This window comes from Euleptes europaea, chromosome 18 (assembly GCF_029931775.1).
Source record: "Euleptes europaea isolate rEulEur1 chromosome 18, rEulEur1.hap1, whole genome shotgun sequence".
In the NCBI taxonomy this organism is placed as follows: domain Eukaryota; kingdom Metazoa; phylum Chordata; class Lepidosauria; order Squamata; family Sphaerodactylidae; genus Euleptes; species Euleptes europaea.
In genome coordinates this window covers 19,152,377-19,173,789 of record NC_079329.1, presented here as the reverse complement: position 1 = coordinate 19,173,789, position 21,413 = coordinate 19,152,377, and the positions used below count along the sequence as shown (strand labels likewise).

The 21,413-nt window shown below is 41.1% G+C and overlaps 3 protein-coding genes across 3 annotated transcripts; 1 reads left to right on the top strand and 2 right to left on the bottom strand.

Annotated features, from left to right (window-relative positions):
- Window positions 1-2,064: 2,064 nt before the first annotated feature.
- On the top strand, window positions 2,065-2,807 carry LOC130490738 (olfactory receptor 1020-like). Its single transcript, XM_056864546.1, is given in 2 exon segments — window positions 2,065-2,779; window positions 2,782-2,807. Coding segments are annotated over 2 exon segments (741 nt in total).
- A 5,187-nt stretch (window positions 2,808-7,994) lies between these two features.
- LOC130490737 (olfactory receptor 10A7-like) lies at window positions 7,995-9,008 on the bottom strand. The gene has a single exon (XM_056864545.1). The coding sequence runs from the start codon at window positions 9,006-9,008 to the stop codon at window positions 7,995-7,997; it is 1,014 nt and encodes a 337-aa protein (XP_056720523.1).
- Window positions 9,009-12,148: 3,140 nt separating this feature from the next.
- On the bottom strand, window positions 12,149-19,936 carry LOC130490736 (olfactory receptor 10A7-like). The gene is made up of 3 exons (XM_056864544.1): window positions 19,346-19,936; window positions 14,272-15,195; window positions 12,149-12,190 (listed from the first exon to the last, which is right to left on the bottom strand). Exons 1-3 carry the CDS (start codon window positions 19,934-19,936, stop codon window positions 12,149-12,151), a joined length of 1,557 nt encoding a protein of 518 aa, XP_056720522.1.
- Window positions 19,937-21,413: the final 1,477 nt, after the last annotated feature.

Sequence of the window (21,413 nt, the reverse complement as noted above, 5' to 3'; positions counted from 1 at the left end):
ATTTACTGAACGTTCTTATCAAGCACTCTGTTGGATCCCATCAGCTTTCTGCTGGCAAAAGAAGAACAAGTCATCCATTCCAACCACCCAAAGCGTTGTGCTGGGATCCACATGGACAAAAGCCCTTTGAGACAAGTCCTTTCCTTTTATCCCTTAGAAGCTCCTTGATCCATTGATCCTGAGCAGCATAAATCTAATGTTTGAGGGATATAAGGACTGAAATAAATCTTGCCGCTGACAATGTAGCCTTGGGTTTCCTGTCACTTAATAAAAAAGGCATTATGTCAGAGACAGAGTCATTAGAGTTATATGTTAAAAGGGGAGAGATGTAATGTGATCGAAGTTCCTCATAAAAGCGGCATTCCAAGAAGGCATGAGCTAATGAATCAATAGAGGCAGAAGAGCAAGGAGAGGTCCTGTCTGGGTATGGTATATTCAAAATTCTGTCCTGCATAGCCATAGAGGGGTTAGCATTCAGTCTAGCTAAACAAAAGACTCTAGAAAGACGAGGAGTTGTCAAATAATAAGTATAAGTGGGCAAATTGTGTGGTGGTGGTATTCCAAAAAACTGAGATGAATAAACGCAGCAAGCACGAAAAGTAGTGCTATTATAATCAAGCTCTTTAATGTGCTTTTTAATTTTGGTGGAAGTTTCAGTTTTCCCAAGATCTAATAACATATCCTGCAAGAAGCCCAACAATGACAATTTCTCATCGAAGGTTTTTTGCCATGAAGATTTTAAAAGGTCGTACTTCAGAGAAGCTAGAAGCCCTTCAGTGAAGCTGGGAATTGGGCAACATCAAATGGAAAAGCTGGTATGATCTGACTTAATGGTTTTCCAATGAAACTGACAAATTATTTACAGGTTCTTGTAGGTTATCCGGGCTGTGTGATTGTGGTCTTGGCATTTTCTTTCCTGACATTTCTCCAGCAGCTGTGGCACGCATCTTCAGAGGAGTAACACTGTAGACTGTAGACTTTATTAGTCCAGACTTGAAAAACTCCAGACTAACAAAGACTACAGTCCACAATAGCCATGCAGATTAGCTGTGCATTCCACATGTTAACAAGATCACTTCAGGATACAATGATTTCACATTAACACACCACACCCTAATTAGCACATTACCTTGATACTTACAGGACAATGATTAGCACATTACTTTTTATACTTTTGCAGAACAATGACTCAGCTCAAATCCAACCCCCTTCTGACTATATAAATTACTCTTCAAACACACTTTGACACTGAGAGACACTGTCCTTCAGTGTTATTTCTCTGAAGATGCCTGCCACAGCTGCTGGCGAAACATCAGGAAAGAAAATATCAAGACCACGGTCACACAGCCCGGATAACCTACAAGAACCTATGAACACTGACTGTGAAAGCTTTCGAAAATATTTTGACAATTTATTTGCTTAGTCATTGAGGGCTGAGTAATGAGAATTGAGATGATGGACACTCATGGGGGGGGGGTGCTAATGCATATTTTAATTGTCCCTTGGTAAATTTTAGGGTGCTCTTATTTTGTTAAGGATTAACACAAGTATCTTCCTCTGAAACATAATTCCCAGAACCAAGGGAAAGTTCCTTTCTCCAATTAAAAATAAACAATGAACTATGGGAGGTTATTTCCCCATGGGTATCAGAGCCACCTAGAGGAATATATATATACATCTACATGGCTTGAAATATAAAATTCTCCATAATGAAAGATTTAAAATACCTGATGGTGCCTGAAGATGAGCTTCATGGCACCCATAGTGAAGAGTGAAAAGTTCTCCTTAAGAACAGACCAGTTATGTCTCTATTCAATGGTACTTTCATCGTCTTCGTATTTCTTTCTTCTTTTGAGTTTGACAACTCTTGTTTATGAACTTGTTTATGACACTGTTCATTATGTGTACATCTTTGTTTCTTTTTCTCCCTTGATTTAAGAGATGACAAACACAGAATTGGGAAACCAAACACTCGTCACACATTTTATCCTCCTTGGATTCGGGGATCTCAAGAAACTAGAAGTGCTGCTGTTCTTGGTATTCTTGGTGATCTATATAGCGACCATGGTTGGAAACATCCTCATTGTTGTGTTAGTTGTGATTGATAAGAAGCTTCACACTCCCATGTACTTCTTCTTGGGGAACTTGTCCTGCTTGGAGACCTGCAACAGCTCCACTGTTTTGCCCAGAATGTTATTAAGCTTCTTAACAGGGGATCAAACTTTGTCAGTGGCTGGTTGTATGACACAGTTTTATTTATGTGCCTCTTTTGTGAGTTCAGAATGCTGTCTCTTTGCCATGATGTCTTATGATCGCTATTTGGCCATATGCAAACCCTTGCGCTACACAACTCTTATGAATGGCAGGTTATGCTTCCAACTGGCAGCTGGGTCTTGGGTTAATGGATTCATGATTATGTCAGTATTGTTATTCCTGATGTTAAGATTGACATTCTGTGGTCCTAATGTAATTGACCATTTTTTCTGTGATCTTACCCCACTCATGAAACTTGCCTGCAGTGATATTCACAAAATGGAACTTGCAAATTACATAACTGCATCTTTACTCACTTTGCCTCCATTCGTATTAACGATAACATCTTATATTTTCATCATCATCACGATTATGAAGATTCCATCCACCACTGGAAGAAAGAAGGCTTTCTCTACCTGCTCCTCCCACCTTATTGCGGTAACTATTTTCTATGGGACCATCATTATTGTTTATGTGCTCCCAAAGACCGCCACCCTTAGAGAACTGAACAAAGTCTTCTCCGTGTTTTACACTTTTCTGACTCCCCTTGTTAACCCTCTCATATACAGTTTGAGAAACAGAGAAGTAAAAGATGCCCTGAAAAAAATGTGTTGGGGGATGTATGTACTTGAAAAAGAAGCCCTTTGAAAGTCCAAGATGGTACACTGAAAGTCAAATGAAATGAAGACTATCATGGTCATATATCAGTGTCTCATTTCCACAAAAACCAGTCTTATGCTGATGTTGTAAAGGATGTCCATCTTAATAGATGTGTGGCATTTTTCACACATCTGTATTTTTCTGGCAAAGTATGAGCTTTTGTGAGCCACTGCTCACTTCAGATATCTAAATACGTTGGTATTTGTCACCACATTTTTTTAAATTTCTAAAAGATTTACAGAAAATACTGAAAGCCCATTAGTCAGGCAGCTACATAAGGTTGCCAGGTGTTTTCTTTCCCTCCCCATTATCCCCATACCACTTGGAGAAGTGACAGCCAAGAACAGCTGTCAGCAGAAGAGCTGGCAGCCCTAATATGTACCAATAAACTTAATCCAGGAGCCGGAAAGAGGCAGCCTCTAGCCTCTTTCCCCCCATAACCCTGTAATGGACTAAGAGTTGTTTGGGCTACCAAAGCACATGTGTTACATGTTCCTTTGGGGGGGGGCAGGGTTCAAGGAACCTCAGCATAGTACTGACAGCCAGCAAGGTATAGTGGTTAAGAGTGGTGGACTCTAATCTGGAGAACGGGGTTTGATGCCCCACTCCTCCACATGAGCGGTGGACTCTAATCTGGTGAACTGGGTTGGTTTCCCAACTCCTATACATGAAGCCAGCTGGGAGACCTTGGGCTAGACACAGTTCTCTTGGAGTTCTCTCACAGCCTCACCTACCTCACAAGGTGTCTGTTGTGGGGAGAGGAAGGGAAGGAGATTGTACACCTGTTTAAAAGGTAGAGAAAATCACCATATAAAAAGCAACTCTTCTTCATCATCATCATCCAATCATTATACACAGATATATGAATATTAAGAACATATGAAAAGCTCTGCTGGATCAGACCAAGGCCCATCAATTCCAGCAGTCTGTTCACACAGTGGCCAACCAGGTGCCTCGAGGAAGCCCCTTGGCTTCCTTTTACATTTCTTTCTGTGGTCATTGTGAGTCGTTTTGTTTATCCACTTTCATCAGTGTGCTCCTGATTAATTTGTGTTACACCATTGCAATGTTATGTATACCTTACATGCTATTTTAATTTATAAACAGCCTTAAGACCACTTTACAGTAAGTCACGCCATTGGTCCATCTAACTCAGTACTGTTTGTTCTGATTGACAACATCTCTCCTGAGTCTCAGGGAGAGAAGGTTTCCCCCTCCCCTAGCTGAGGTCCTTTAATTTTCTATCCCAGAGTAAATCTGGCACAATCTACAGAAATACCATGCTGCCTCCCATATAAGCGCTTCAGGTGATGTTAAAGCTCACAGCTTTAATAAATGTTTTTTCATAACTGTTATGTTGAACCAGATACATTACTGGAAGTGTTTGTATTTGGTGATAGCCATGTTATAGACTGTTAAATATACATTTAGAACTCATGCTTTTAATCTTGTTTATTACTATTGTTCATTTCCTTGGGGACCCTAAAATTAGTGAAAAGGTAGTCAATGTTTTACATCAAATCAATGTTTGGAGTTTTGGCTTTTATGTGTGTTATTCATTTCTGAAAAGTAAATCACTTAATTTGCCCTTCACATCTGCTGAAAACTTCCTTACTCACTTGGCTGAAGAAACTTTTTTCCATACATGCAATTTAACCCAATGAGAATATTTAGGATATTATCAAGAAGGACGATAGAAATGCTGGTATTATAAGATCTTGTATTATTATATCCCACAATACTTCATAATGGAACAACAGACTTAAAAAAAAAACATGGAAATGAGTAATTTCTCATCTGAGCTGTAAGAGGTAAAAAAAAAAAAAGGTCCTTTCTATTTTGTAGGGTTGCCAACCATCAAGTGGGCCTTGGTATTCTCCCAGAACTACAACTGATTTCCAGGCCACAGTGATTATTCCCCCTGGAGAAAATGGCTGCTTTAGAGGGTGGACTAGACTCTGTGGCCTTATACCCTGCTAAACTCCTTCCTATCTACCAACCCCTTGATACCCAGGTTCCAGCCCGCATTCTCCAGGAATTTCCCAGACTGGAGTTGGCAACCCTAGCAGTGTGTGTGCTTGTATGAAAAGTTGGAAGGAAGACGAAGCTGAATTCACATGGGCAGACCAGCCGGCTTACAATCTCCTTCCCTTCCTCTCCCCACAATAGACACCTTGTGAGGTAGATGAGGCTGAGAGAGCTCAAAGAGAACTGTGACTAGCCCAAGGTCACCTAGCTGGCTTAGCCAAAGATCTTAGAGTTGTCATTCTTCAAAGTTCATCACCATCTCCCAAACCTTCAAACCATCCATTTATGGTCATGACCACCAAGGTAGCCCAGGAATGCGCCGTATTCAATTTCACAAGTTGTAACTGCAGTGGTATATTGAGATTTGTGGATAATCTATTGTAGGATTATTGTTCTTTTGGTCAACAATACACTAGGAAAGCATAATGAACATATTCCTGGCTTTTAAAATAAGGGAGAGGAGGTGATGGAAGTGTAACTATACAATCCTACACTGAGGTACACCATTCAAAGCTCATTAACTTAGATGGAGAAGGGAAGGTATAACTCTGTTTAGGATTGCACTGCAAATGATCACTGTGCACAGAAGATGGAGTCACACCTTTCTTGATATGTAATTGATGTGTAATAGCAGAGGTGGGGAAAGTCAGGCAGTGATCCTCAGCAGAAGAAGTGGAATTTATACTCCTTTCTCACCATTGTGCTCAACAGCACCTCAGGTGGCAGGGGCACCCATTACACAGTATTCCCCTTTTTGCCCACAAACATCAACAGCGACTTTGAGCTCTATTTACTCTTCTTCACACGCACACAGCTAAAGAGTTCTCTGTCTTGTCTGGATTCAGTTTCATCTTGTTTTGCCTTAGCCACATGACCACAGCCTCAACGCTTAATTTTTAATTTCTCTACCGGAGTAGGCTTGCTGGCCAATACATGGTCTGGAGATGCAGGCAGGCTTTGAAGAACCTACCCATAAGTGTGCCAACATGTTTTCTATCCCCTCAGACTTTGCCTCTTTTTAAAAAATAGGGATTGATTGCAAATTCAGCTACTGTCCCTGAAGGTTAAGAATTGGGCTATTGGTTTAGAAAGAACAACCAAATCAAATCCAATTTCAACAAGCTGGCATGCAACCTATCACTCTACACAGTAAAGATTCAAGACTCCCTAAGAAACCTTCCTCCAACTTTGGTGGCTTTTTCCTTTCCTCCCTTATGCCGGAGGAAGAATTCAAACTTTACTGAACAGAGTGGAAGGATGCGCATCACTGTCTTTTAAACAAACTGGATTCTTGTACTTGTTTGCACTCTGAGGACTGTATAGGATATATATATATATATATATATATATATATATATATATATATATATATATATATATATATATATACACACACACACACACACACACCCAGACAGTCATGATCAATAACCTATGTCTCATGGATAAGTATTTTTCGCTTCATTGCCTTGTTCACCATCCTCTTCATTGCCTCACTCAACTATTTGTACCTTAGGCTGCAGATAATTGGGTTCAACATGGGTGCTATGGCAGTGTACATCAAAGCCAACACTTTGTTACTGTCCTGCGAATAAATGGATTTGGGTTTTAGATAGGGCTGTTGATTCAGTTCGGTCCGAACCAAAAAACAGCTGCAATTTCCTGCAATTCGGCAGTTTTTCAGTTTGGACGAAACAAACTCAAAAAGGCGCAGATCTGTTTTCCCCCGCGCGCCTCCAGGGAGCTTCTCTGGAGGCGTGCGGGGGGACTTCAAACAGATCTGCGCCTCCCGGTCGGGAGGCGCAGATCTATTTAAAGCCCCCCCCAGCCCTGCCGGGACTCCCAGCAGGGCTGGCGGGGGGCTGGCGAGACCCTCTGCGCTGTCTGCACAGACAACGCAGAGGGTTTCCAGACCCCCCCACAGCCCTGCTGGGAGAGGGGCTTTAAATAGATCTGCGCAATTCGGCAGTTTTTCGGTTTGGACGAAACGAACTCAAAAAGGGGGGAAACCGGGGAGCCGAATTCGCCGAGTTCAGGGTGTTCCCGAATAAATTTGGTGAATTCGGCCCCTTTAAACAGATCTGCGCCTTCCAGCTGGAAGGCGCAGATCTGCCCCCCCCCCACGCGCCTCCAGGGAGCTTCCCTGGAGGCGCGCGGTGGGCCCTTTAAATACATCTGTGCCTCCCGGCCGGGAGGCACATATCTATTTAAAGCCACCCTCCCAGCCCTGCAGGGAGGGGGTCTGGAAACCCTCTGCGCTGTCTGATCTATTTAACCCTCTGTGCTGACCGTCTGATCTATTTAAAGCCCCCCAGCCCTGCTGGGAATCCCAGCAGGGCTGGCGGGGCCTGGTAAGACCCTCTGCGCTTTCTGCGCAGACAGCGCAGAGGGTCTTGCCAGCCCCCCGCCAGCCCTGCTGGGAGTCCCGGCAGGGCTGGGGGGGGCTTTAAATAGATCTGCGCCTCCCGGCTGGGAGGCGCAGATCTGTTTGAAGTCCCCCCGCGCGCCTCCAGGGAGCTTCCCTGGAGGCGCGCGGCGGACCCTTTAAATAGATCTGCGCCTCCTGGCCGTGAGGCACAGATCTATTTAAAGCCCCCCTCCTCCCAGCACTGCCGGGACTCCCGGCAGGGCTGGGGGGGTCTGGAAACCCTCTGCGCTGCCTGCGCAGACAGCGCAGAGGGGCTTGTTTAAAGGGCCCACACGCGCCTTCAGGGGGCTTCCCTGAAGGCATGTGGGGGGCCCTTTAAACAGATCTGCACCTCCCAGCTGGGAGGCGCAGATCTGTTTAAAGGGCCCCCTGCACGCGTGCATGGGGGGGGGTGAATTTTCCCCTGAACTCCGGATCCCCCCGAATTTCCAGGGATCCGAAGCGGGGGAGTTCGGACTTCGGCACGGCCCAAATAAAAACAGGCCGAATTTTGCCAAAGCCGAACTATACCAAATTTTCTTTTCAACAGCCCTAGCTTTAGATAGATCAGGCTGCCACTCCCATAGTACCAAAAAATTATAACCAGTTTAATATTATGTGCCACCAGACAGCCATGATCAATAAACTATGTCCCATGGAAAAGTATTTTTTTGTTCATTGCCTTGTTCACCATCCTCTTCATTGCCTCACTGATCTCTTTGTTCCTTAGGCTGTAGATCATTGGGTTCAACATGGGTGTTATGGTAGTGTACATCAAAGCCAAAACTTTGTTACTGTCCTGTGAATAAATGGATTTGGGCTTTAGATAGATAAGGCTGCCACTCCCGTAGTACAAAGTCACCACCAGGAGGTGTGAAGAGCAAGTGGAGAAGGCTTTCTGACGGCCTTCCACTGTTGCCATCTTCAGAATGTTGGAAATGATCAGAATGTAGGACACAAGGATGAGGGAAAAGGGGACAAAAATGACTAGGAATGTTGCTGTAAAGGCCTGCGTCTCATATGAAGAAGTGTCAATGCAAGAAAGCTTAATGAGGGGTGGAATATCACAGAAAAAGTAATTGATTTTTGATCCACAGAACGGCAAGGTAAAAACCCAAACTGTCTGAACCAGAGACACCAAATTGCCCAAGAACCATGACAGGACTGTTAATGAAAGGCAAACTTTCTCATTCATGATGGCCATGTACATCAGAGGTTTGCATATGGCTACATAGCGGTCATAGGCCATAGCTGCCAAGAGGAAGCATTCTGAAGCCCCTAAGAAAAGCAGGAAGAACATTTGGCCAGCACAGCCAATATAGGAAATTCTCTTGTCCTCAGACAGGAAATTCACCAGCATTTTGGGGAGGGTGACTGAAGAATAGCAGACATCCAAGAAGGAGAGGACCTTGAGAAAGAAATACATTGGTGTCTGAAGAGATGGGTCAACAAGAATCAAAAAGAAAATTAGCATATTGCCCACCATTATGACTGTGTAAACCAAGAGAAATACAATGAACAACAGCACCTGCAGGTCAGGGTGATTGGTTAAACCCAAAAGGACAAATTCAGCCACTCCAGTAAGGTTGGTTGGTGAAATGATTTTCTTCATTGGATCCAAGAAGATACCAGAAATAGTTTGTTTTTGTTGACCCTTCATTGAATGAAGAAATTACGATAATCAATTTGTCAGTTCCCGTTTTTATTTCCTGCAATCCAGAGAGTTCTTAGTTATAATGAGAAGAATCCTGCAAAAAAATTAAATGCATTGTGAGTTTAAGGATTCAGATTTTCTTAATTTTTGTGATTTTTACCATCTAGACCTCTAGAGAGAACATTTGGCCATGCGAAAGACTATGCTGGGAAATAGGGGATATAGATGGGTAAAGGGCTACATGAGATGAATAGATGTTGTAATGAGAGGGATTTAAAGAAGGTCTTCCCTTTTCCCTCATGTGCCTATAGCAAAGCTGGTAAGATCCAACCCACTGTCATTAGAATTCTGTGAAATAGGGCTATACTTGCAACAAAAGCATTCAAATACTCCCCCCCTTTAAAAATTCATAGGGTTAAAAAGTGATGTGCTTTAACCATTTGGGGTGAATCTCTTTCACAATACCCATATGTATGAGCATGTATTTCCTGTCACCCTTTTGTCACTAAATGCATCAGATATGACTGCAACTGTTATATTATGAAGCTAATATATATAGAATGAATTTATATGGCATTTATGGTCATAGTACCCTGAATGTCTAATGATATCTGACTCCTATATCAATACTCTTAGTGCTCATTCCTGAGCCTGGGGGCTGAATGGGCTTAAGAGGCGACTAGCCCCCTACGCCGCTGTAGTGCCACTTGCGGTGTCCCCCAGGACTGGCACAGCAACGCGGCCCATGGTGGCTGGCTCGACCTCCCGCCAGCATCCTGCCAGCCCAAGTGCTCATGCCGGCATCCTGGGAGTGTTCTTGGGACGGGGCTGCTGGTAGGCTGCCTTTTAACCCCGTCCAGCCGAGAAAATCTATGGTGAGACCACACTTGGAATAATGTGTACAGTTCTGGTCACCACACCTAAAAAAGGATATTACAGAGCTTGAAAAGGTGCAGAAAAGTGCAACCAAAATGATTAGGGGACTAGAGCAACTGTCCTATGGGGACAGTTAGGGCTGTTTAGCTTGGAAAGAAGGTGGCTAAGGGGAGACATGATAGGCGTCTATAAAATTATGCATGGTTTGGAGAGAGTCGACAGGGAGAAGTTTTTCTCCCTCTCCCATAATACTAGAACACGGGGTCATCTGCTAAAGCTGGAGGGTGAGAGTTTGTGTCAAAACACATAAAAGGAAGTATTTTTTTCACACAACGCATAGTTAAATTGTGGAACTCCCTGCCCCAGGATGTGATGACTGCCAGCTTGGAGGGCTTTAAGAGGGGAGTGGACATATTCATGGAGGAGAGAGATATTAGTTCGAATGGATACTAGTTCCAATGGCTATTAGTTTGAATGGATACTAGTCATGCTGCATACCTATTCTCTCTAGTATCAGAGGAACATGCCTATTATTTTGGGTGCGGTGGAACACAGGCAGGATGGTGCTGCTGCAGTCGTCTTGTTTGTGGCTTCCTAGAGGCACCTGGTTGGCCACTGTGGGATCAGACTGCTGGACTTGATGGGCTTTTGTCTGATCCAGCAGGGCATTTCTTATGTTCTGGAAGGGAAGCTTTTTGTGGTGGAACCTTGCAATCAGTAATTCAAAATGATAGAGCCAGAGCAATCTTACAAAACCCTGAACAGGATCATTTTAGGGGTTGAATCATCACTAGCCTTTTCTCACTAGGTGTGCCTTCCATGGTTCCAAGCGGAGGTTTAAAAATTCCTTATATCAAAGGAATATTTATTAGTCTATGGGCAAACCCAAAGTCTTTTACAATCTTAAGCAGAGTTACACTTTTCTAAGCTCATTGATTTCAATGGACTTACAAGGTTGCAATTCTGCTTAAAACTGCACTAGGATCTGTGAATTCTTTGTATCACAAACATATCAATTGAACTAAATTACCTACTTTTTCAGAAAATCCTTTGCTTACTAAAAAAATAACTGTTTTTAACTAAAGGGGAATCTACTTAAATTACCTGAGAGTATCCTGCCATGCTTAGAGTCATAGTAACTAAGGGTTACTATGTAACTATAGTAACTGTGTAACTATAGTAACTATATATAGTAACTATAGTAACTAAGGATATGTTTGTGATACAAAGAATTCACAGACCCTAGTGCAGTTTTAGGCAGAACTGCAACCTTTAAGTCCACTGAAATCAATGATTATCTGAGAAAGGCTGTCAAAGATAGGACATTTTGGAGGACTTTCATTCATAGGGTCGCCATGAGACGGAAGTGACTTGACGGCACTTAACACACACATACAACTAAGGGGGATTTTGATCCATATCATTTAAATATTGTAAGAGTTATAGCAAGCTTGAATCATAACATGAAACTTGTTCAGAGCATAGAAGACGCAGATTTCAAAACTTTATCTAAATTTTAAAAAATGACAAAGTGTTGGATTTTGGTGGGAAATTTTGACTCTGACAATCTAATTAAAGTGATGCTTAATTTGGCATCATTCACCCAAAGCTAAACATTTATACAGTGCCTCCCTAAGCACAGTTATACCCTTCTACTTCCACTGAAGTTAATTGGATTAGAAGGACATAAGTCTGCTTAGGATGGGCCTGGCCCAGTCCCATTGTATTTTAATGGGAAACATTAACCCTTTTGAAACAAGTGAGACTTGTACAACTTTCACAAATTAACACTTTGCTATCATAGGAAGGCAACAGATCTTACAGCTTTCATTCAACTTCATATTATAAATGGATCAATGGAATTATCTGAAACATGCTTATAAAAATAGAAGATTATCAGAAACTATTGGACTTTCTAACAAACAAATAAGAGAGTGGACATAAGATTTTTTTCCAAATCAATATGAGAATAATGTAGCCATTTGAAACTACCGTTGAATTTAAATTGATATTTTTTTAATTGCCTAACTGTCCAACAGAAATAACTGAAATGTAAAATACTTAACTTTGGGCAGATCTAGAAACAAAGATAATAGAGAAAACTGATGTAGCTCATTGTATACATATGTAGGCACATTGTACTATCTATCAATTTTAAGTGAAGAGTTAAGGAGACAAATATTGTTGTATATTAAAAGTGTCTTGGTATTTCTTCTTGTTAAATTATATGAAGTGTTTTACTTACCAGAGAAATTAATCACGATCGCTTGTTAACAGTTCTCAAGAAACAAAATCAAGTCTTCCCTGCAAAGCTAAATAGCATAAATAGATGATTTCTACTATTCAAGTAGAAAAATGGAAATTCAAAACCGCAGGGAAGCAGTAGTGGTTTTGATGTCCCCACATCATCTCTTCTTGAAAATGAGGGACTTATACCATCTTACTCCCAGTTCATATATACTCCCTGTCTAAAGGAATGGACAGACTAATTTTAAAACTCTGTTTCAGAACACTGCAGAATATCCCTGAGGAAAAGAAGCTTGGAGATTTCTAATGAAGTTGTCATCAGGATGCCTACAGTTCTGTTTCTTTTATGCATATTTCAACCACAGAGTTTAGTTATTGAAGTTATAAAACTCATGCTTTGTTTTGGGTTTGTTTGTGTGTGTGTTAAGTGCCGTCAAGTCGTTTCTGACTTATGGTGATCCTTTGAATTAACGACCTCCAAAATGTCCTATTGTTAACAGCCTAGCCCAAAATGGGGAAAGGAAAAACAACATGACCTGATTTGGGTCCCAACTGAGTAGATAAGCATGCAGGGTTGCCAGGTCCCCCTTTGCCACTGGTGGGAGGTTTCTGGGGCAGAGCCTGAGGAGGGCGGAGTTTGGGGAGGGGAGGGACTTCAATGCCATAGAGTCCAATTGCCAAAGTGGCTATTTTCTCTAGCTGAACTGATCGCTATCAGCTGGACATCAGTTGTAATAGCGGGAGATCTCCAGCCTAGTACCTAGTGGTTGGCAATCCTAGGTATAAATGAAATAAGTACTGGGGAAGGGTGGCAGTTTTAGTTCAAAGATGTTGTGGTTTATATGTAAGCATCTTATTCCAGTGGAGCACAGTTGATGACTTTCTTCAGAAATATGTTGCATGGTTGATTTGAATCTGAAACCAAAGTCATTTTTTACATATATTTGAATTTTCTTATTAGAAATCACTGGGATATAACAGTCTTTAATGGGTCAGATATAATATCCTTCCTATCTCCTGAAAATCCCCCTTAGCATTAGTCTTAAGAGGTTACTCTACCTTTTTATAGGAACTTTGGTATGTTAATTAATTGAGAAACATGGGAGTAGGAAGAAAGGAATAAAATGATCATGTGTGAAATAAGCAACTTATAAAAACCCTATCTTTAACCTTGGAATTTCTGTGTAAAAAACTGAGACTTAAGCTTCTCAAAGCAAATCATGTAACTTCTCATTGAAAAGTATGTGTGTAAAATAAACAATTCTGCCTGCTACCTAAAGAAGAATAAAATAAGTAGTAGAGTTGCCAGCCTTGAGGTGGGGCCTGGAGATTTCCTGGAATTACCAGTGATCTCCACGCTACACAGTTTCGTTTCCCTGGAGAAAATGACTGCTTTGGAGGATGAGATCTATGGCATTATACCCCACTGAGGTCCTGTCCCTCTCCAAGCCCTTTGATCCCCAGGCTCCACCCCCAGATCTGCAGGCATTTTCCAACCCAGAATGGGAAGCCCTAGTAAGTACTAGGTGAACCACAAAAAGGAGGCCATTGCAAATGCCTCAAAAGACCTGTTTCTGGTTGTTGCAACCACCTGACCATTTTATGCAGTCACACAAAGCATGGATTGGGAGGAAGATGTCAAATGTTGGGTTGGACAGGAAGGGAATGAGATTGTCATTCAAGAACCCTGGTTCCAAGTCATTTGGCACTTTAAATATAAGAACCAGAACTTCCAGATGGGGCCTGGTGTTCTGCAGGAACTACAACTGATTTCCAGCCTATAGTGTTCTGAAATTGAATCACTGGGACTCCTTAGCGGTGACTATTTAATACCACATTTTTCAATTAAGCTTGCTGGCCAAAACCTGGTATGGAGATACATGCAGGCTTTAAAAAGACTTCCCATACTGACACTCCATGATGCTTAGGGTTGCCAATATGTTTGCCATCCCCAGAGGCCAGAGTGGTAGGATACATTCCACTATCTTTTAAAGTGGATTCTTGTGCTTGTTTGAACTCTGGGAATTTTATAACATTTAAAAAAAATCATAATTATAACCAGTTTAACATTAAACACCACCAAACAGCCATGCTCAATAATCTATGTCCCGTGGAAAAGTATTTTTCGGTCCATTGCCTTGTTCACCATCCTCTTCATTGCCTCACTGATCTCTTTGTTCCTTAGGCTGTAGATAATTGGGTTCAATATGGGTGTTATGGCAGTGTACATCAAAGCCAAAACTTTGTTACTGTCCTGTGAATAAATGGATTTGGGCTTTAGATAGATCAGGCTGCCACTCCCGTAGTACAAAGTCACCACCAAGAGGTGTGAAGAGCAGGTGGAGAAGGCTTTCTGACGGCCTTCCACTGTTGTCATCTTTAGGATACTGGAAATAATCAGAATGTAGGACACAAGGACGAGGGAAAAGGGGGTCAAAATAACTAGGATTGTTGCTGTAAAAAGCTGCATCTCATATGATGAAGTGTCAATGCAAGAAAGCTTAATGAGGGGTGGAATATCACAGAAAAAGTAATTGATTTGATTTGATCCACAGAATGGCAAGGAAAAAACCCAGACTGTCTGAAGCAGAGACGCCAAATTGCCTAAGAACCATGACAGGACTGTTAATGAAAGGCAAACTTTCTCATTCATGATGGCCATGTACATCAGCGGTTTGCATATGGCTACATAGCGGTCATAGGCCATAGCGGCCAAGAGGAAGCATTCTGAAGCCCCTAGGAAAAGCAGAAAGAACATTTGGGCAGCACAGCCAATATAGGAAATCCTCTTGTCCTCAGACAGGAAATTCACCAGCATTTTGGGGAGGGCAACTGAAGAGTAGCAGACATCCAAGAAGGAGAGGACCTTGAGAAAGAAATACATTGGTGTATGAAGAGTTGGGTCTACAATGATCAAAAAGAATATTAGCATATTGCCCACTATTATGACTATGTAAACCAAGAGAAATACAATGAACAACAGCACCTGCACGTCAGGATGATCAGTTAGACCCAAAAGGACAAATTCAGTCACTCCAGTAAGGTTGGTTGGTTTTGGTGAAATCATTTTCTTCATCGGGTCCAAGAAGATACCAGAAGTGGGTTGTTTTTGTTGATGCTTCATTGAAGAAATTATGATAAATCAGTTTGTCAATTCCCTTTTTTATTTTCTGCAACTTAGAGTTTTCTTACTTACAATGCGAACAATCCTGAAAAAAATTAAAAACACTGTGAATGTAAGGATTTAGGTGTTCTTAACTGTCTGTGCTTTCTACTCAGCATTAAGCATCTAGAGCAGGGGTGTCAAACATAAGGCCCGTGAGCAGGATATGGCCCGTTCAGAACTCTTATCTGGTCCGTGAGCCAGCTGAGGCAGCCACCCCACAATCTTGATCTGGGCTGGAAAGGCATGGCCCAGCCTGACCAAGTGACATTTATGTCATATTCCGCCCTCGTAACAATTAAGTTTGACACCCTTGATCTAAAGTGAATATTTGGCTGTGCAAAAGACTATGCTGGGGAATTGGGGTTCTGGATGGATAGAACCATGTGAGGTAGATGCTGCAGTTATTAAGGTGTTTAAGCAATATCACCCCTTTTTCTTCATGTGCCTATAGCAATGCCGGCAGGATTCAACCCACTGTCATTAGAATTCTGAGAAAATTGGCTATATTTGCAACACACATTATGTCTTAAGTGCCGTCAAGTCATTTCTGACTCTTGGCGACCCTATGAATCAATGTCTTCCAAAGTGTCCTATCTTTAACAGCCTTGCTCAGATCTTGCAAACTGAGGGCCATGGCTTCCTTTATAGAGTCAATCCACATTAATATACTTTTTTTTCTTTAAAAAAGTCATGGGGGGTATCCCTGTATTTAAATAATTTGGGGTGAGTCTCTTCCACAATACCCTTACATAAGAGCAAATATTTCTTGACATCCTTTTGTCAGTAAATATATCACATAGGGCAGCACCTATTACATATGAATCTAATACGTATAGGATGAATTTGGGGGGGGGGGATTAATACTCATAGTAACCCAAATGCTTAAGAATATTTGAGTGTCTTATCATGCAATCGCATGAAGAATTACACCCCTCTAAGATCATTTATTTCAATGGACTTTGAAGGTTGTAATTCCACTCAGAACTGCATTACTATCTGTGAATTGTTTGCACCCCAAAGGTATCAATTGAACTACAAAAGCAATTTTTTCTGAGAATTATTTGCTTACTTAAAAATAATTAATTTTAAATAAAAAAAATTTCTTAAAATACCTCTAACTATCATTTCATGCTAAAAGTCATAGTAACTAAAAGAGATTTAAAAAAAAATCAGGATCATTGAAGTATTATAAGGGTTATAGCAAATTTGAAACTTCAAGTGAACATTGTAATTGCATGCAAAATGCTGGGTTTTTTTAAAAAAAATCAGAGTTTAAAAACAAAAAAAGGGGGAAATGACAGGGTCTTTGATTTGGGTGGAAAATCTGAATCTGACCATTATTATTTTTTATTGTTATGCTGGTCAATGACTGTATTTAATAAATCTATCACAGCATAATCACAGTGATGTCTACTTTGGCAAGAATCATCCAAAGCTTAACATTTATACAGTGCCTTCCTAAGCACAATGATACCCTTCTAAGACCACTGAAGTTAATAGGCTTAGAAAGGTATGTCTGCTTAAAATGGCAGTGGAAAGTCTCATTGCAATTTAATGGGAAATGTTACTCCCTTTGAAATCAATGGGATTTGTACAACTTTCGCAAATGTACAGGGTAAATTATAAAATAGAAATAGATCTAAAAGCTTTCATTCATTCATCCTTAGATTGCAAATGGATCAATTGAATTAACTTGCCAACATCCAACATACTTCTGTTATTAGAATATCATCAGAAAATTGCACTTGCTACTTGCATGAGACTTTCCCCACTAAATCAGTAATGGTATAATCTAGCCAAAGTCAAGTATTTGAATCTCACACTGAATTTAAATGAGATCTTCAAAAACATGAATAACAGTCAAATGAAATAACTGAAATATATAAGTGCTTAACTTAGTAGGGAATAGCAGGGAAATTTGATATGGCTTAATATGTAGGCATGTTATTCTCTATTTTGCCAGATGGATGGATGAACAGAATGACAGACAAAAGATAGATGATAGATGATAGATGATAGATGATAGATGATAGATGATAGATGATAGATAGATAGATAGATAGATAGATAGATAGATAGATAGATAGATAGATAGATAGATAGATAGATAGATAGATAGATAGATAGATAGATAGATGAAGCAGACATTGCTGTACATTAAAAGAGTCCTGGCATTTGTTCTATGAAGAGTTTTACTTACCACAGAAATGAAAGTAGTTAACCTCAGGTACAATATTCCTAGTTAACAATACTCAAGAAAACAAAATCAAGTATTGCCTGGAAAGTCAAGCAGCACAACCAGATTACTTCTACTATTGAGGTGGAAAAGTGGAACTTCAAAACTGAAAACTCATGTTTTTGGTTTCCTCACAACATTTCTGATTGAAAATGGGAATTATAATTCTTCCATTTTACTCCCAGTTCATATATGCCACAGTCTAAAAAAGTGAGAGACAGATTTAAGAACTCTTATTTCAGAACACTGCAGATGGTCCCTAAGGAAAAGAAGCCTAGAGATTTCTAAGGAACTTTTTCACCATAACTTTTAAATTTCTTTCATGCGTACTCCAGTCAAGAGTTTAGTTATTGAAGTTATAAAACTCAAGCGACATACGGAATGTAAAAAGAAAGCAATAAAGCAAGCAAGCAAGAACTAGAACTAGAATGCTGAAGTTCCCCAGGACAAACAGCCTAGGGGTCCTCAACTTCACCCTGAGACCCCTTCTGTCAACTCAGTCAGGGATACTGTTGGACAGCAGGGTGGGAGTTATACCAATATAATTCCAATCATGTCTCTCAATCCCAACATTATGTACCCGGCCTCAAAACCAGTAGTGTCCTGGATGGGCCACTAGTATAAGAGGATAGAATACTAACACCACCTCCCCACCCTCCAGACGTATGCTAATGGGGCACTGAATACCCCAGACCCATGCTAATGGAACACTGAGTATCCCAGAGGACACAATTGGGAGAGGTCAACATATTCCCCCCCCCCCCCAGTCTGATACATGCCAGGTCAGTCCTGTTTTCCCTGTGGTTGACCTGGCATTTAGCAGCAGGATTTGGTAGCATGAAGGACTGTTGATATGTTCAGCAGGAATGTTTAAGACTTAAGACCTCCATTCTCCCCACAAAACATGACAGTAAAGAACAAAGACATACTAATAAACAAACATACACTTGTACAAGATTTCTCTCTCTCTCTCTCTCTCTCTCTCTCTCTCTCTCTCTCTCTCTCTCTCTCTCTCTCTCTCTCTCTCTCTCTCTCTCTCTCTCTCTTTCTCTCTCTCTCTCTCTCTCTCTCTCCATGAAAGAGAACCATGGAATCAGGAACTGAGATCTTTCAGACGTCTTTATTGTATTGAAAAACAATTCAATTGTGTATGTGAGGGAGGGGATGAACCAGCACACACAAGTAAAAACCAGAGATGTACTATCATCTATCAGTTCCTCCACATAGCTAAATTCCTGGAATGCTCTATGGCGGAACTAACAATCACTTGAATTTTATCATACCTTTACAATGGAAGTGAACAAATTTCAGCTTTAATCTCTAAATCGTATATTTTCTCCTTTCTACTAATCAAGTCCAGATGTTTGACTAGTGCTAGTACAAGCACAAGCTACTCTTTATGTTAACAGAAGATTGAATGTATCTGGAGGACCTGGACACACACCACCCTTCATTTTAGCTTACGGAGCTAACTGCCCTTATTTTTTCTTGAATCTTCTTCAAGGCCTGTTTCACCTCTTTGTTTCTCAGGCTGTATATAAGGGGATTTGCCAGAGGGGTCAAGACCGTGTAAAAGGCTGAAAAGACTTTGTTCAGGTCTCCCAGTGCTTGGGTGTTGGGTAGCATATAGACAATCATAAGCGTCCCATAGAAAATGGTAACCACCATAAGATGGGATGAGCAGGTAGAGAAAGCCTTCTGCCTTCATGCAGAAGAGGGGATTCTCAGGATGGTGGCAATGATGCAAACGTAGGATGTCATGGTCAAGAGAAAAGGAGGTAATGTGAATATGCAAGCAATTATGAAAGCAAAAATGACTATTTTATGAATGTCACTGCATGCTAATTTTAGCAAGGGGTTGAAGTCACAAAAGAAATGATCAATGTCATTTCGCCCACAGAATGTTAACTGCAGCAGAGGAAACAATACGCTGTTTCCTAGAAAGCCACTTATCCAAGACCCAATAATTAAATGTAGGCAATCTCTATTGTTCATAAGGGTTGTGTAATGCAAAGGTTTGCAGATGGCCAAGTATCTGTCATATGACATGGCAGACAAGAGAAAACATTCTGTTGCGGCAAGAGAACCAAAGAAATACATCTGTAGAAAACAGCCAATGAAAGAAATGGATCTGTTTCCAGTCACAAAACTGGCCAACATCTTGGGGAGGATGGTAGAACTGTAGAAGGTCTCCAAGCAGGAAAGATTTCCCAGGAAGTAGTACATGGGTGTGTGCAGGTGTTGGTCAGCCACAACAAGAGCAACAATGAGAATGTTCCCAACCATGGTCACCATGTAGATTATCAGGACTATCATAAAGAGAAATATCTGAAGCTCTGGGTTGCCTCCAAATCCCAGGAGGATAAATTCTGTAACCATAGTTTGGTTTTCCCACACTTTCTTTTCCATAGTTTGAATCTAGAAAAAACGAAATAGTTTGATGTTTATCCTCCAGTTATTGTTTATCACTCCAGTTATTGAAGAAGCAATGGACATAAGTGCTGAAATTATCCTGTTTACAAGTGATACCAAGATGACAGCTAGGAAATGCCACCTTCATAGCCCCAAGCAGCCAATGGAATCGAGCTCGCAGCATTCAAAAGTTCTCACCACATCTTTATTGAATGGTTTATGGAAATAATGAGTTTATTTTTCTCATTATTTTCTCATTATTATTAGAACAAAAAATATATCTTACTCACTTGAAAGTTGTTTGAATTGTCATAACAGCAACTCTATTCCCACAGTTGCATGTAGGAGTTATTTATATATACATACAGAGCTTTCCAACCATAGGGAGTTGCTCCCCAGAGTGTTTATGATTTTGTTTACTTGGCTGCTTTACAACTGATACCAGCAAAAGCTAAAACAACCCACTAATGAACTACATAAACCATTTCAAATGATTTCAGAGGGGTTGGGCCACAATCCTAAACCAATTCTGCAAGCTGCTTAGGTTGGTAACTAAAACCCTATGCCAGTGTAGGGCTGTGGATTCGGTAAAAACCAAACAAAAAAAATAACGAATAAATGCAAATTCAGTAAAATTTGTTTTCTGGTTTATCAGGTCCACAAAATCCGGGAGGTTGGCAAAGCCAAATTTGCCAAATCCAGCTTTTTCAGGAATGTCTTTCCGTGGTCCGTTTTTGTTTTTTTTTTGCAGGTAGAGGTCCCAAATTTTCAGGATTGCTAGAAGGGACTCTCCTTGCAAGAACCCCCATGTTTGGTAAAGATTGGGTCAGGGAGTCCGGAGTTATGGTGTCTGAAAGGGGTCGCCCCATCCTCCTCCATTGAAATGCATTGGCAAAGTTGCTGTGTTCAGAATCTTTAGTGTGATCTTTGCAATGTATCTCAATAGAGAAGCCGGGCTTTAAACAGTGGGAAAGTTTACCCAGTGCCTCCATAGAGATACAATGTATCTGGATACAGTGTTCTGAAATGTTACCTCCATGTTTATCTTCTGACCACACTGCAGGCAATGAAGCTTTGGAGCACAACCCGCCTCCCTCAAGCCTCAAGCAGGGTAGTGAATCTTGGAGGGCTCTGAATTTTTCCCCAGGAGACCCCGGAATGCCAGCCTCCTTGGGTGCCGATGTACCAGAGGCACTGCACATCTGCTCTCCAGAAATAGATTCTGCACCTCCTCCACCTCCAGTTTTCCCCTCTGTGGACATTGATCACATTGTGAGAGTGGAGCAAGCTGGTGGGAATGTGGATCTTGCCTCCTCATTTTGCTAGCCAAGAATATTGTCGTTCACCCATAACAATAAAAAGATGGCCTGGCTTCTGCTCTGTACTTCTTTAAAGAATCTGTCTTAACTGCATATAGTACCCTGCTTGGATTATTGAGCCAGACGTTTTTTTTTTAAAAAAAAACTCCTTTATT

Excerpts from the sequence above, each read along its gene's own strand:
- LOC130490737 (XM_056864545.1), bottom strand. The coding sequence starts at position 9,008 with ATGAAGGGTCAACAAAAACAAACTATTTCTGGTATCTTCTTGGATCCA.
- LOC130490736 (XM_056864544.1), bottom strand. The coding sequence starts at position 19,936 with ATGGAAAAGAAAGTGTGGGAAAACCAAACTATGGTTACAGAATTTATC. Across the intron at positions 15,196-19,345 it reads GCAGTGACATTCATAAAATA|AAAATGATTTCACCAAAACC; the intron begins GTCATTTTTGCT and ends GACCCGATGAAG. Across the intron at positions 12,191-14,271 it reads GTGAGGCAATGAAGAGGATG|CTTTGCAGGGAAGACTTGAT; the intron begins GTGAACAAGGCA and ends TATGCTATTTAG.